General features: G+C 49.6%; 1 protein-coding gene across 1 annotated transcript in view; it reads left to right on the forward strand.

Moving 5' to 3' along the window:
- IGSF21 (immunoglobin superfamily member 21) overlaps positions 1-15602 on the forward strand; it is a 164616-nt gene extending 149014 nt beyond the window's left edge. The window contains exons 6-9 of the mRNA XM_065421377.1: positions 8697-8782; positions 11634-11826; positions 12700-12738; positions 15341-15602. Of these exons, the coding sequence (XP_065277449.1) occupies positions 8697-8782; positions 11634-11826; positions 12700-12738; positions 15341-15414 (392 nt within the window). The 3' untranslated portion in view covers positions 15415-15602. The remainder of the gene's footprint in view (positions 1-8696; positions 8783-11633; positions 11827-12699; positions 12739-15340) is intronic.
- Positions 15603-15896: the final 294 nt, after the last annotated feature.

Raw genomic sequence — 15896 nt, forward strand, 5'->3', positions numbered from 1 at the left:
GGTTTCAAGAAGCGCTGACGATATCTCAGTGAATCGTGGTTTCTGGCTCTCGTGTCCCTGCTGATCTCTGCCCAGGCGCAGCAGCTGCCCCTGGCACCGCTGGAGAAATGCCAGCTCCTCTTGCATTTGGCTGCATGGCCAACACGCAGGCCCTGCAAGGGGAGATCACCCATCCTGCCACCGCCTGACCCACCTGTATTCCACCGTAGTAACGGGCATGTCACCCGCTGGCTGGTGTGTGTGCACCAGCGCCCCCTGCTGGCTGGCATCTGAGCCACGCACTGGTGTGTCATAGGCTTTCGACTGTTAACAGCCGAGGAGGAATCTGCTTCCAGTCAAGGGGAAGGGGCTCGTGCAGTAGCAGCAAAAGGATCCAATCCAGCCAACAGCGCTCAGAAACAGGTGGATTGGTAAAGAACTATCTGGTCATCTAGTCTCTCTCTCCATGGGGGTGCACCTACTCTCCCTACGGCCGGCCGGCTGTGCAGTTCAGGAGATCAGGGGTGTCTAGGCCTCCGTGTCCTTCCTCAGCCCCACACATGATCTGCTCACGCCCCTGAAGCATAAAATCTGATTAGCTCGTTCTTAACATGCATAACGACTGCACCAGTGTTTATTAATGCTCATAAAAATTAGCCAGCTTCTTTTTTATACCCAGCCACAGTATCTGACTCTACTGAGCATTCCACCGGTGTGAAGAAACCTTTGCTTTTATCTGCCAGCCATCACTGTCATGGCTGGCCCCTTGTTCTTATCTGATGGGACTGGGGGAAAGGAGAAGGGGAGGCACTGAGCAGTTTTTTCACTCCTCATCTGGAAACAGACCAGTCCCCTCCAACCATTTTGTTCCCAGGCTCCATGGTCCTGGGTTCTGAAAGCTGCCATCACAAACCAGCATGGCTGTACCCTCTAGCCAGGGTTATGTGTAGGGGTCTGCCAAATTCACGGCCGTGAAAAACACGTCACGGATTGTGAAATCTGGTCTCCCTCCGTGAAATCTGGTCTTTTGTGTGCTTTTACCTTATACTACAGAGATTTCACAGGGGGAGACCAGCGTTTCTCAAATTGGGTGTCCTGACCCAAAAGAGAGTTGCAGGGGGGTCGCAAGGTTATTTTAGGGGGGTCACAGTATTGCCACCCTTACTTCTGTGCTGCCTTCAGAGCTGGGTGGCTGGAGAGCAGCAGCTGTTGGCCAGGCGCCCAGCTCTGAAGATGGTGCCCCACCAGCAGCGGCGCAGAAGTAAGGCTGGCAGTACCATACCATGCCCCTCTTACGTCTGCGCCGCTGCTGGCGGCGGCTCTGCCTTCAGAGCTGGGCTCCCGGCCAGCAGCAGCCACCACTCTTCAGCTGCCCAGCACCGATGCCAGCAGCAGCGCAGAAGTAAGGGTAGCAATACCGCAAACCCCGCCCTACAATAACTTTGCAACACCCCCCCCCTCCAACTCCTTTTTGGATCAGGACCCCTACAATTACAACACTGTGACATTTCAGATTTAAATAGCTGAACTCATGACATTTAAAATTTTAAATGACCGTGAAATTGACCGAAATGGACCATGAGTTTGGTAGGGCCCTAGTTGTGTGACACAGCTGAGGGACAATGGCCCAGTGTTTAGGGCACTTGCTTGGGACTGGGAGGGTTGTGTTCAAGTCCCTGCTTCACCACAGGCCGCCAGTGTGACCCAGTCACTCAGTCTGGCCGTGCCTCAGTTCCCCATCTATAACATGGGGTGACTAGCCCTGCCCTGCGCTCAGATACTGCCGTGATGGGGCTCTGATAAGTACGCAGTGAGCTGGGGGTACAACACGGCCTCACACCAAAAGAACTACAGGCCAGTGGCGAGAGAAGGGCTTGGGATCCCAAGGGAGTGAAATCTCCATTGGGCCCAAGGAGGGAAGGGGGTCGTAAAGTCATGGAAGTTAAGTCCATTAATGGCTATTAGCCAGGATGGGTAAGGAATGGTGTCCCTAGCCTCTGTTTGTCAGAGGGTGGAGATGGACGGCAGGAGAGAGATCACTTGATCATTACCTGTTAGGTTCACTCCCTCTGGGGCACCTGGCATTGGCCACTGTCGGTAGACAGGATACTGGGCTAGATGGACCTTTGGTCTGACCCAGTACGGCCATTCTTATGTTCTTATCTCAGGACTGGCCCCTGGGGAATTTCTGCATAGCGATGCTCAGTGTGCCATCCCCTATGGCCATGGGCCTGCTGAGGGGAATTATGGGATATGGTAGAAGGAGCGCTGCATGAGCTCCCTCCAGTGCCAATCCCGGCTGCTGTGCCCCCTCCTGGGGAGTGGCGCCAGCAGAGCTGTGCCAGGAAAAGGGCTGGCACAACTTGTGTCCCCCACGGAGCAGGAAACAGAGGGTGGTTCGGATTCAAAACCCTTGAGGCAGTCTGACTGTGTGTTGTCCCTTACTCAGGGCAGACGGCAAGGTGCCAATCCAGCCCTATAGAAGGGAAAGGCAGAATTCTGCTCTTTAAAAGACCCGGTCTGAAGGCTCTGGGTTGAGTTGGTATGTGTTGCACAGCCTGGCTACGTTCTGAGGCCAGCACTGAGGTCCTGCCATGCCAAGGCTAGTTTGGAGCTCCTGTGTGACATCTCAGAAGAAGCAGAGAACCCCACCCCAGGGATTGTCTATCAGGGATTGTTATGCTGATGGAGCAATTGCTGCCGCCCTGCTGGCTGAAATGCAGAGTGGCGGATTCGGAGCTAGTGTATCGGGCCCATTTGTTTTCTCATTTTTTATACTGTGTAGCTCTAGTGAGAATGATGGAGATAACCCTGCTTTGTATGGCTGGAAGTGAGAGGAAAGCTATCCTAGTGCTCGTATATATCAAGGGTAGGCAACCTATGGCACGTGTGCCAAAGGCGGCATGCGAGCTGATTTTCAGTGGCACTCACACCACCCGGGTCCTGGCCACTGGTCCGGGGCGCTCTGCATTTTAATTTAATTTAATCTCCCCCCCCACCCCCGCCCGCCCCCGGAAGAAACCACTTAGTGGTTGTTAGAAGGGACGCAATCTGGCAGCACTTCCTGGCAAGTAACGAGAGTAAAAGCAGGAGCGGGAGGCACAGCAGAGCAGATTCAGAGAGGATCAGATCCTAGAGCAAGGAGGGATAGGAGCCAAAATTAAATCTCTTCACCTGTCCTGGGCAGAAATGGAATGAAAATCCTTGGCTGTGATTGACTCCAGTTGAAATCAGTGGCAGGCACAGGTGCCCAGCACCTTTGAAAGCACCATGGTGGCTATGTAGGCATGCCAGAGCCGAGCTGCAGAGGGTACGCCGACCCCGACAGCAGAAAGGAAGCAGGGAGGCAAGAAACGTGGCTGGCTGGTTAAATGGCAAGAGGCAAGAAATGATTCGAGCCATACCGGGGTCCTTCAGAAAGGGAAAATGCTGCCCCAGTGAAGCGAATAGAAAAGTGCATGAGCTGCACAAGTGAAAATGTCAGCTGGGGAACAGGAAGGGCAAATCACCGGACATCAAAACATGTAACATGAAAATGGTTTAAGTATATCTGATGTGGGAACCCTGCAGGGCAGGAGAGGAATAAGCTGTGATACTGAACGGCCTGGACAAGGTAAACTGGGTGCACTTATTCACCCTTCCTCATGATACAAGTGAGAATTGAAAAGCAACACATTTAATACCAATTTAAGGACATACATTTTTACATAGCCAGTTATTAACCTGTGGAACTCATTGCCACAAGATGCCACTGAGGCTAAGAGCTTACTGTTAGCACTTGATAGGGATACTGAGGACATCCAAAATCATGGTAGATGGTGTAAAACAATGGGATAAAATCCACATGCTTCAGGGCATGACCCAGCACTAAGTGACAGGGGTCAGAAAGAAACTTCCCCTATGGGGCAGGTCACTGTGTGTCCCCCACCATCATTCTTGCCCCGTCCTCAGACACACTTGGCATTGGCCGCCATCAGAGATCACTGGTCTGATCCAATGTGGTGATTACGATGTGCCTAAGTGTGGCGTGCTGGTGACTCAGCTAGCAATGGTGAGCAATATATAGTCCCGTGCACACTGGGGCACTCCACCGTCTCACTCCTTGCAATCCCCGTGCAGTCAGGGGGTTGCACAGGGTATAAATTGGGGCACAATGTGTCCCATTGTAGTTCCTTCCCCGCTCCCCATTCAAGCTCCTGCTCCCTTCCACCCCCTACCATGTTCTTCAGCCTGCAGGCCCTGGTCCCAAGGGCGGCTCTAGCTTTTTTGCCGCCCCAAGCACGGCAGGCAGGCTTCCTTTGGCGGCACTCCTGTGGGACATCCCCGGTCCCGCGGCTTCAGCGTACCCGCTGCCGAATTGCCGCTGAATCCGTGGGACCGGCGGACTTCCCACAGGCAAGCCGCCGAAGGCAGCCTGACTGCCGCCCTCACAGGGACCAGCAGGGCGCCCCCCGCAGCTTGTTGCCCCAGGCACACGCTTGGAACGCTGGTGCCTGGAGCCGCTGCTGCCTGGTCCCCCCGCCTCTCCATATCTTGTATCTCTCTGCAGCACCTCCATACATATGTTCTGTATTTCCAGCAAGGAGGGATGGGAAGGTCTCACCAGAGGCCCTGCAGAGAGGCAGGGTTCACTGGCCTCTAGGGCTAGTACGTCCCACAGGCTCAGGATGTTATGCCCGAAGCACTTGTGATTCTCCAACTGCGGAGCCGGGGGGGGACAATGAGCCAATTCGCTACCTGGCATATATGTCCGTGCAGCAGCTGAAGGGGCCAGTACTCTACCAGGCACCACAAGTTCCATGTTGGACTTAAAAGGGCTGCCACACCCCGGGTTCCATCTGCAGTGTCAGAGAGAACTGCCTGTGGATACGCACCAGGTCCCTTTCAGCAGAGCCTGCTGCCAGCCCTCCCCACCTCGCCCGCTGATGAAACCCTGCTGTCCCCGGGCAGACCCCTCGTGGTGCCATTTATATTTAAAGGCCGCGTTTAAAATAAATTTGCTGCCAGAAGCGATCATCGGGAACAGGCCAGGCAGGGCGCACGCCACTCCCCAGCTCTGATTTATTCAGAGCGATGCCTTGTAGAGTGCTACTCTGTTGTCTCCTGGAAGGGATTTGATTTGGGCTCTGCAGACATGGGGATGCAGGGGACGCGGTGCCGGAAATCCCAGCCCTGCTAGCAACAAGGAGAGAAAAGTTACTTCATGAACTTGGGAAACCTGTGGCTTCAAGAGAACAAGGAGGACTGGCTCAGAGCTCTGTGCAAATCCAACTGCCAAACAACACCGGAATCTGGATGTGGGGGGACCTGTATTGGAGAGGAAGTTGGAGAAGAGGGTGGCTGAGGTTCTGCAGGGTGGAGAGCACCTTCATTGGGCAAGAGAGGTATTTGCACTGGGGAAGGGGCATGGTCCTCAGCACCTGTGCTGTGACTTGGCCAGCCTTGTTTGGGTGGATGGTAAGCTTGAGAAATGCAACACAGTTGGCCAATGTGGGCCCTGGCACCTACTTCCCAAGGAGCTTTTAAGCACCTTTGCCACATACAACTCTCCCGGGAAAAGGGAGACTTCAGGACAAGCGCTTCCGTTGGCCTCACTCTCCCTCAGCACCGTGTGCATTGTCATTGGCTGACTGGCCGCTGAGTTGTCTTTCCTATGGATTCAATTGGACGTGCCCAACAGGCACAGTCGTCCTAGCTGTTGCTATGTATTATTTTTCTTGATGCACATAGAGACAGGCAGATGTTTTCCCATCTGTGTTCCATGCATTTCTCAGGAGCGACTCTGATGCACCCAGGGACGACGTCCTTGCTCCAGAGTGTCTGAGGTCACGTGGGACCCTGCCAGTGAAAGATCAGAGCAATGGCTAGTTTGAAGTGCTGCATGTCAAATGCCATTCTGGAGTTCCAGCCGGGTGGGTGTATCGTGTCCCCCAAGCAGGAGAGCCTCGTTCAAATCCCAGGCTCGAGCCCTAGCTGTTTGGGCTGGCAAGAGATAGGAGCAAGCATAGAGTGGCCATGGGAAGCGAGGAGCTGACATGTGATGTCTTGTCAGTGGGGAGGGTGTCATGTGGAGACAGAGGCCAAAATTGTCAAAACGGGGGGCTCTGATGTGGAGTGCCACAGTTTGTGGGGGCCTGGCCTGAGATCTCTTGAGCGGAGCACCCAGAACTCTTATGGGAGTCAGGGGGAGCCAGAGGGTGCACAGGCCCCTGAAAATCAGGGCTCAGGTCAGGCAGCCGGAAAAAACTGAGGCCCCAAAATCAGAGGCTGCTTTGGAATATTTTGGTCTATGGCACTGCTGCCCCCTGCTGGATGGAGTCCAGCCTGCCTGAGTGTTTTGTGACTCATTCGCTAGCACAAGCTGGGTAGGGGGCCACCAGACCAGAGCAGGTGGCGGTGCCGGGAAAACGCAGGGCTGAAGAGAGGAGCGTAGTGGATGGGGAACTTGGCTGCAAGACCGCAGCTCGGGGAGAGTCAGGCGGATGGGGGCGTGACTCCCCAGAGCTTGAAGGTTTGGTTTTTATGTTCAGTTTATGAAAATACCCAGCGGCCCCTTGGACTAGGGTGACCAGATGTCCCGATTTTATAGGGACAGTCCTGATTTTTGGATCTTTTTCTTATATAGGCTCCTATTACCCCCCACCTCCTGTCCCGATTTTTCACACTTGCTCTCTGGTCACCCTACCTTGGACTTGGGGGGCATTTATGCTCTTAACTCTCTCTGAAATCAATGGGGGTTCGGTACTTTGATACCTTTGAGGATCTGGGCCTTCGAACCCTACCAGTACTGAGTAGCCAGTGGGCCATGGCCTAATGCCTGGAAGCAGAGCACTCATCCAGAACGAGGTTACCTCTCCCCAGCCCTCCTGGCTCAAGGCTGAAGAGTTTCGCACTCCCACCCTCCAGGGCCCACATATTGCCGCTATCCTTCCAAAGCTAGAGGCAGGAATGTTTCTCACTGGGGGACTGGGCTATCGATGTTGGCACAAGCTAGCCCCCTCCTCTACAGATGGCCGTGTGCATTTCCCATCCCCACCCACCCAGGGAGCAAGAGGCCAGAAGACGCGGCCACTTCTCCAAGCATCTCTCACGCTCCCCCCGTCCTCCTGAGCGTGGCACTTCCAAGGCGAGCTGTCCGAGTGACCGAACGGGCCGGGCTGGCGTGCGACAGGAGGAGACGGTAGAACAAAGCATCGGTGTCATCTGCTCACTCCGCCAGCCAGTTCCCCAGCTAAGCGGTAGCACAGCACAACCGAGGCCTCCGCTCAGCTGTTTCCTCTTGACCCGAAAACGCCCCAGCCAGTACGATCCGGGAGGAGGAGGCGAAGTTGTCATGGCGTTGCCATGGCAACAGCACAGGCAACCTTTCCAGATGAACCTTTGGCTTCGTCCCTTCTCTTTTTCGGCACATCGCCTCGTGCCCCGCACCGGGCGCCGTCCGCCGTAAGGCGCTAACGAGCAAGCAAAGCCCATTACCTCTGCCGAGCGACAGTCACCGTGTGCACGGGGTCACGGCTTCCCTTCAGCGGCCAACTACCTGGCACTCGGTTATTTTAATAACTAACCAGCAGTTTAGAGCCGCTCCAAATGAAAAGCAGACACCTTTGGAAAGCTCATCAGGCTGACCCCCGGGACGGGGCATATGCCAATTTTATGCAACGCCTCCTGCAGCAGAATCTGACACCTATGCAAACAAAGGGCTCCAGAAGGCGGAATTAAATATAGTGGGGGTGGGGGTGAGAGCTGCTGGCAGCGTTCTTGGGGGCGGCGTGGGGTAGCATGGGGCAGCTTGCAGAGAGCCTCCTGTCTAAAACGATGCTGTCTGCCTGGCCTCACTGAACGGAGCAGCGTGAGAGCAATTGTATGGGGGATTCGTGGTATCCCACTCCAATAGGAAGAGGGGGAGGGGGAAGGAAAGGTCAGACGAGAGAAGAGAAAGAAAAGGAACCAGAGGAAAGAACAATAAACAGTGGGGCTAAACAGCGATTGGGATTCTTTATCTGTGGAATTGTTTAAGGGCCCAGTCCTACCCCTGTTGCAATCAGTGGGAGTTTTTCCATTGATTTCAATGGGAACCCTGCATAATCATTCTTAACGAGTCTCTTTTCTATCTTAAATGCCTCATGGACTTGCCCGTAGGAGTGAATGGGTGACTCCTTCTATGTTGGGCTTTGGTATCGAAATATGGAGGTTTTCCTTTTTAAAAAAAAGATTTTAATTAAAACGTGTTTGGTTTTCACCTCTAATGTTGTAGGAAACATTTGATTTGCTTTAGTAAGAATCTAATTTAAATAAATATGTTGTTTAAAAAAATCATTGCTTACCAAGCGGTCCTGAGCGGGACGCTGAGCACTCGAGTACCTGTCTATCTATCTATCACTCATGCAGGCATCTGTCTGTCTAACTATCTGTCTGTCTAGCAGTCTTGTAGGCATCTATCATTCATGAAGATATCTGTCTATCAGTCATCTTGACAACTGTTATCCATCTATCAATCATGTAGACAGCTGTCTGTCCCTCTATCACTCATGTAGGCATTTTTTATCGCTACTATATCATCTGGGCATTGATCCCACACTTTTCCTCGTGGTACTGCACCACCATTCAAGGTATGACTATTAACCTATATGGGCTACTCACTATGGCAACATTTGTCTCAGTTGGCGATTCAATGCTGTGCTGACCTCCATTCTCTTTCCCCTCCTGTTTCTCTGCAGTTGCTCCCAAGGGCCCCAAAATCATGATGACCCCAACGAGAGCCCGAGTTGGAGACACAGTTCGGATCTTGGTGCATGGCTTTCAGGTCTGCAGGCTTTTTATCCCCATAGCTCAATAGGGCCTGCTTTCGGTTGCACTGACAGATGGTAATACGTCTTCCTATGCAGATTTATGAAGACTGGCAAAGGAGCAGGTTGGGGGTGGGGGGAGGGGTTTCGTTTAGTTTGACTTTAGGATTTTATTTTATTTTTTTCCCCAGCAATCAGGCCCTCAACTGAGTTGCTAATTTTGTTTGCAGGTTCTGCGATTGCACATGCAAAACAGGGACTTGTGCATACAGATGGGTAACAATGGCAGTTGGCTTGCAGAGGTCCTGGAGTTGCATGTCCACTCATACTAACTACACACATAAATAAGGCGTGCAATTCCTCCTGGATTTTGCATGCTCAATTACACCCTCAACTCTTGAAATTGGCTCTTTTGTCTCCCAGTTCGAAATTGATTTGTTGTCACTTGGAGTTTTCTCCAATAGAAATCACTTCACTAAACAAAGGCCCACGCTTCTCGATACCTGTGGCCTGGCGTATTTATTCTGTAAATGAATAATGCAGTAATTATGAACCTAGCTTGCGACTTAATGGCACAGAGGTGGGTGCTCTCCCTATAGACTAAATATGTGGCTTTTACATCTATGGGATATCTTAACTAGGAAACAAGTTGTGTTCTTACCTCCTTTTGGCTAACACAAGGGAAAGTCCTAGTGAAGAGAAGGCAGTTTGTAGTTTTAACACATGTTGGCAGGTCGGGGCAATGCTTTGACCTGCTAACGCCTACAATAATTACAGTCTGCCTTGCCTTCGCTAGGATTTTAGCTTGTTAGTTACCACATGTTAGATGATCCGAGTTAAGAACACAGCTTTTTTTCCTGGAGCAGACAAGCATTAAGCTCTAGTATTTTGTTATTATGGGACAGATTCTCTATGGCCTGACACCTGGTGCAGCCCTTCTCATTTGTGAAGCCCCCCCCCCCCCCAAATCTTCCTCTCGTGGGTGGTAGCATGTCAGACCCACCCGTCATGGACAGACTCAAGATGCAAAGCACTGTAGAACCAGCCGCTGTCTGTGCATCCAGCCTGCTGCCTGTTGAGTTTTTAGTCTCATGCCTTTAACGGTAAATGACTTGTGGAGGATTTGAGATCTGCTTCATGCCTTTGTATCTGCGCCTGCCTTTGTTGTTTTTACAAGGCTAACCCAGCTAAGCAAAATCTAACCATGCCAATTTAATGTATTCGTGCCACAGAGCCTTTAAGGGTACATCTACACCGCAGTAAAAGACCCGCAGCACGGCCACAGCTGGCCCAGGTCAGCTGACTTGGGCTTGCAGGGCTAAAAATTGCAGTGTAGACATTTAGGCTTGGGTGTGGGCTGGAGCCCAGGCTCTGAAACCCTGTGAATGGGGTGGGTCTCCAAGCCGTGGCTCCAGCCTGAGCCCAGATGTCTACACTGCAATGTTTAATCACAGAATCATAGAATATCAGGGTTGAAAGGGACCTCAGGAGGTCATCTAGTCCAACCCCCTGCTCAAAGCAGGACCAATCCCCAACTACATCATCCCACCCAGGGCTTTGTCAAGCCGGGCCTTAAAAACCTCTAAGGAGGGAGATTCCACCACCTCCCTAGGTAACCCATTCCAGTGCTTCACCACCCTCCTAGTGAAATAGTGTTTCCTAATATCCAGCCTAGACCTCCCCCACTGCAGCTTGAGACCATTGCTCCTTGTTCTGTCATCTGGTACCACTGAGAACAGTCTAGATCCATCCTCTTTGGAACCCCCTTTCAGGTAGTTGAAAGCAGCTATCAAATCCCCCCTCATTCTTCTCTTCTGCAGACTAAATAATCCCAGTTCCCTCAGCCTCTCCTCAGAAGTCATGTGCTCCAGCCCCCTAATCATTTTTGCCGCCCTCCACTGGACTCTTTCCAATTTTTCCACATCCTTCTTGTAGTGTGGGGCCCAAAACTGGACACAGTACTCCAGATGAGGCCTCACCAATGCTGAATAGAGGGGAATGATCACGTCCCTCGGTCTGCTGGCAATGCCCCTACTTATACAGCCCAAAATGCCGTTAGCCTTCTTGGTAACAAGGGCACACTGCTGACTCATATCCAGCTTCTCGTCCACTGTAACCCCTAGGTCCTTTTCTGCAGAACTGCTGCTTAGCCACTCGGTCCCTAGTCTGTAACGGTGCATGGGATACTTCTGTCCTAAGTGCAGGACTCTGCACTTGTCCTTGTTGAACCTCATCCGATCTCTTTTGGCCTAAACCTCTAATTTGTCTACGTCACTCTGGACCCTATTCCTACCCTCCAGCGTATCTACCGCTCCCCCCAGCTTAGTGTCATCTGTTTAGCCCCCACACCTCCCAGCCTGAGCCCCACAAGCCCAAGTCAATTGACCTAGGTTCTGAGACTTGGTGCTACAGGGGTTTTTTTTATTGCAGTGTAGATATCCGGTAAGTGCTGAGCACTAGCATTTCAGGGGTGACTTAGGGCGACCCATGCCATCACCTGGAGGATCAGTGAAGTTCTCAGGGATCTTTGAGGTCAGACTATCAATGGTTCCCAAACTTTCCTGGTCCACGTAGCTCCTCCTTAAAAAATTATTGTGAGGTGACTGGCTGGAACGTCAAGTTCAGATATCACCAGGGGTACCAATACCACCGTTTGGGAACCCTTGGATTAGAAGATCTAACGGTCCCTTCTGGCCTTAATATCTGACTCTGTGGATCTTTGGGAGGAGGAAAGGTGCTATCTGCAATGCCAATGATTAACTCTGTGTTAGTATCAGAGTGGTCAGCAGAGGTTGCAGTAATGAAAATGACTCTGTTTTATTAAAATGACCCATCTATTTAAAGCTGTTTTCCCCATCTTGGCTGCAGAACGAAGTCTTCCCCGAGCCCTTGTTCACCTGGACCCGTGTTGGGAGCAGGCTCCTGGATGGCAGCGCTGAGCATGATGGGAAGGAGTTGATCCTGGAAAGAGTGCCGGCTGAGTTAAACGGCTCCATGTATCGCTGCACTGCTCAGAACCCACTGGGGTCCACAGACACCCACACCAGGCTTATAGTGTTTGGTACGGTAGAAGAATCCTCCTGTGTCCCACATTACTCCAGCTTGTTCACAATGTCCTCACTACCCCTGACCAAATAGAAACTGGCTTTCCCTTTGGCCTGGCCATGCTGCCTTGTCATTTGCTGTTTGTGACTCCATGTGTGACTGGCATTTTGATTGTACGGACGTTTGCCAGCGGCACATTTCAGGCCCTTAGCTGAGAATAATCATTAATATTATTTATTTTACAGCTCAAATAACTAGCCCAGGGTCCCTGTCCTGAAAAATTTATGATCAAGAAATGACATTTGTGGGAGTTGTTTATAATGCATATGGGACGATAATTCATTATTTTGGTTCTCTGCCAGTTCTGGGCAAAAAAAATTCATTTAAGATCAACTGAAAACACATTTTTTGAAATTTTTGCAGAGAGGGACAGGGCTATCCTTTTCATACATTGGGCTGCTGAGAGACCACGAATAGAGAATCAATGTTAACCATTGTCCTCCCCGCAGCATGGAGACTAGAAAGAGTCTAGAAATGAGAAAGAGACAAAAACTCTTGAGTAAAAAATCCAACCTCAATTCCTCTCTGACCTGCAGTCAGGAGCCGCTATAGAGATGAGATTCTGTTCCTGCTGCCGAAACTCAGAAATGAAAGAAAATCCAAAGAGTCAGCGCTGCCCAAGATCACCCTTTTTAAGGTTTCTCACTTCGTTGGGCACCGATCATTGATTGACCCTTGTTATCGAGAAAGGCAGAGTGCAACAGTGGTGTGAAAGAGACATTAGCTTTCCAACGAGATAAATGTGCACTTAAAAGGTCCTTTTGATGTTATCCATCTGAAATTAGCATCTAATTCTAATTAGTATCTATATATATTTTGTTTTAATTAGAAAACCCAAATATTCCAAGAGGAACAGAGGACTCAAATGGTAAGTTTGGATCCTATACTGTATTTCATCATAAATTACAGCTAATTTCTGAGTTGCCTCTGGGGTGGATGGAGAGAACTGAACACCTCATGTTCTTAGAAGGCCATGCATAGATAAAACTGTGTGCTTAGTCTTATGGCCAAGAATCTTCCATGCCTCAATGAACCAAACATTTTCTGACAGTTTATAACCCTCAGGTTATAACCCCGGAGGGTGTGAGACATTCCAGATTTTTTTTTAGAAGGTAAATCATCAAAAACACAAATTAAGCACAGGCACGTAAGTACAGCTACTTTGTTTCGTCAAACCTATGTATTTATTAACATAACACATTTTTTAACGATTACTGTAATATACAAACCAAAAATATATCTAGGTTTAAGAGGTGCGAGAACATATTTTGAGACCCAAAGGGGTGCAGGCTGCAGTAAAGGTTAAGAACCACTGGTTTATATTATGATCCGTAGTGTTACTAATCAGCTGGTGAACCACTAGCGGTCAATAAGCTGCAAGACAACCTATGCTGACTATGATGGTTGTTCCTCTGTATAGACAAAGAAGTTTGTTTTCATCATCATCACTTGAGCTGGTCAAAAAAAAATTCATCTAAACTTTTTTCCAATGAAAAAAAGTAATTTTTGACAGCATGGAAGTTTATACGAAAAACCCAATTCCATTTTGTCAATTACTTTTTCAGGTTCTCATTGAAAAAACAAGACCCAAAAATTGAGGGCGGGGGAGGGATCAATTTTGGAGTTTGTTTCCTGATGAAAAGTTGTAAAATTTCTCAGAAAATGAAAATTTTTGGTTTTCATCCAGATTTTTCACAAGGGGGGAAAAAATCATTCCTGAATCAGCTCTCCTCCATTCTCACTGCAATCTGCAGTATTCCAGCCCCCGGCCTGCCTTTTCTAGCACAAATTACACTGCTTCCTGGAGTAGTGTTCACTCCCTACCCTGAGGCATTGTGGGCACTCTCCCCATAAGAGCAGGTGGGGAGTTTTCTGACAAAACATTTTTTTCGTCAGAAAACGTTGATGCGTCAAAGCCAAAACTGTTGGCAGTACAGGTTCGGTTTCATCAAAACTCCTGCTTTGAAAATTGGCGGGGGGGGGAGAAGGGGGAGTTGAAATTGTCAAAATGGGATGTGTTTTGACATTTTCTAAACAAAAAGTTTTGTTTTCCAGTTCAAAACTACTTTAAAATTTCAAAATGAAATGTATAGCAGAAAAATAAACCAAAAAGAAAAGTCAAAACTGAAATGGAACATTTCAAAATGATCTAAAGAAGATGCTTTGATTGATCTGACCCGAAAACCGTTTTGGATTTTTGGTTTGGGACCATGTTTAAGATTTTTGACTTTTCATCCCAGTTCAGGATGGGATATTTTTTTTTGAAAACTCTCATGAGTCGAGAAAAGCATTTTCTGGCCAGCTCTACATGGAGCTCTTTATGCCAGCAGAGAATTTGCCCCAATAAGGGTTGTGTCTAGTTCTGACACCGCTAAATTTGGCCCTGGTAGCCCTGGGGATGGTGCAGGGTATATTCAAGTGTTGGTAGGGATTCCGCCCTCCACTGACTTGGTTTTCCTACAGCACAGACACCTCCTCTCCCGCAGTGTTTAAACTGCACTGGTTTGGCACACCCAGTGAATGCCAGATCAGTAAGCAGCTCAAGTTACAGCTGTGTATCACTTACAACCATTTTGCAACTATCGTATCTTAGCATGTCAGCACCTCAGGGCAGGGCTCTGGGCCAGATTCTGATCTTGAACCAACCACTACGAGAAAGGATGATCTTGTGGTTAAGGGACCTGACTGGGATTTGGGAAAGCTAGGCTCAGTTCCTGGCTCTATCGAACACTCCCTGTGTGACCTCAGTTTCACCGTCCCCAAAATGGGGATACCAATGCCTCCATTCTCCCACCCTTTGTCTTGGCTGTTCAGACTGTAGGCTCTTTGGGGCCAAGAGTGTCTCTCACTATGTGATTGTAAAGCCAATGGGTCCCCGATCTCCGTTGGGGCCCCCAGCTATTACCATAATACAAGTAATGAATATTAAACTCCATTAGCATTGGTGGGAATCCAGATTAATGTCGCTGAAATAGTGGAGTTACTCCAGATTTACAGCAGCATGACTGTGATCGGAATCTGGTCCATTGGTCTCTAAAGCGCTATGCCTGGTGGGGGAGGGATAGCACAGTGGTTTGAGCATTGGCTTGCTAAACCCAGGGTTGTGAGTTCAATCCTTGAGGGGGCCACTTAAGGGTCTGGGGCAAAATCACTACTTGGTCCTGCCTAGTGAAGGCAGGGGGCTGGACTCGATGACCTTTCAAGGTCCCTTCCAGTTCTAGGAGATAGGATATCTCCATTAATTTATAAAAAAAAAATAGGTTAGATAAATGTCTATCAGGAATGGTCTAGACAGTATTTGGTCCTGCCATGAGGGCAGGGGACTGGACTCGATGACCTCTCAAGGTCCCTTCCAGTCCTTGAATCTATGAATATATAGAGATCTATAAACAGTCTCTTCGTTTGCATATAACTACAGGACACCATTGGTCACCACATCCCTAACCCTAACCCTTCCTTGTTTTGTCTAGGTTCAGTGACCAGCCACAACCGCTTCAGACTAATTTTGATGCTCACCCTAACAGTGATCCTGGAGCTGACGTGAAGGCTTGCCTCTTCCTTCTCCTCCTCTTCCCTTGAACAGCTCCACCCAGCATTTACATCTCCGTCAATTGGTTTTCTTTTCTTTTTTTTTTCTTTTCTTTTTCTAAACTATTTACAGTCTTGTTCTCGGTCTCTTTCTGTCTGTGTCTTGGCTTCCTCAGTCGATTTAATTAAAATGAAAAAAATTTCCCCTGGTAAAAGGCAGTGCGTATTATTTGCCATGTGCAATCCTTGGCCTATAGAAAGGGCAATCTGGTCCTTGCACATGCAAAAACAAGAGCCGGTAATTACACACAAAAGCACATACAGGGAATGCATCCAGGCGCATATTTTGCGGATGCAATTTAGGAACCGGTGTTGGCAAAAGTCAACCCATCTAGCCATACGGAGGCAGAAAGTCTAATAGAAGATGGGGCTGGGAGCGAGGACAGCTGGGTTCTAGCCCCAGCTCTGTCACCAATTCTGTGTGACCTTGGACAAGTC

The sequence above is a fragment of the Emys orbicularis genome, chromosome 22 (assembly GCF_028017835.1).
Source record: "Emys orbicularis isolate rEmyOrb1 chromosome 22, rEmyOrb1.hap1, whole genome shotgun sequence".
Classification (NCBI taxonomy): Eukaryota; Metazoa; Chordata; order Testudines; family Emydidae; genus Emys; species Emys orbicularis.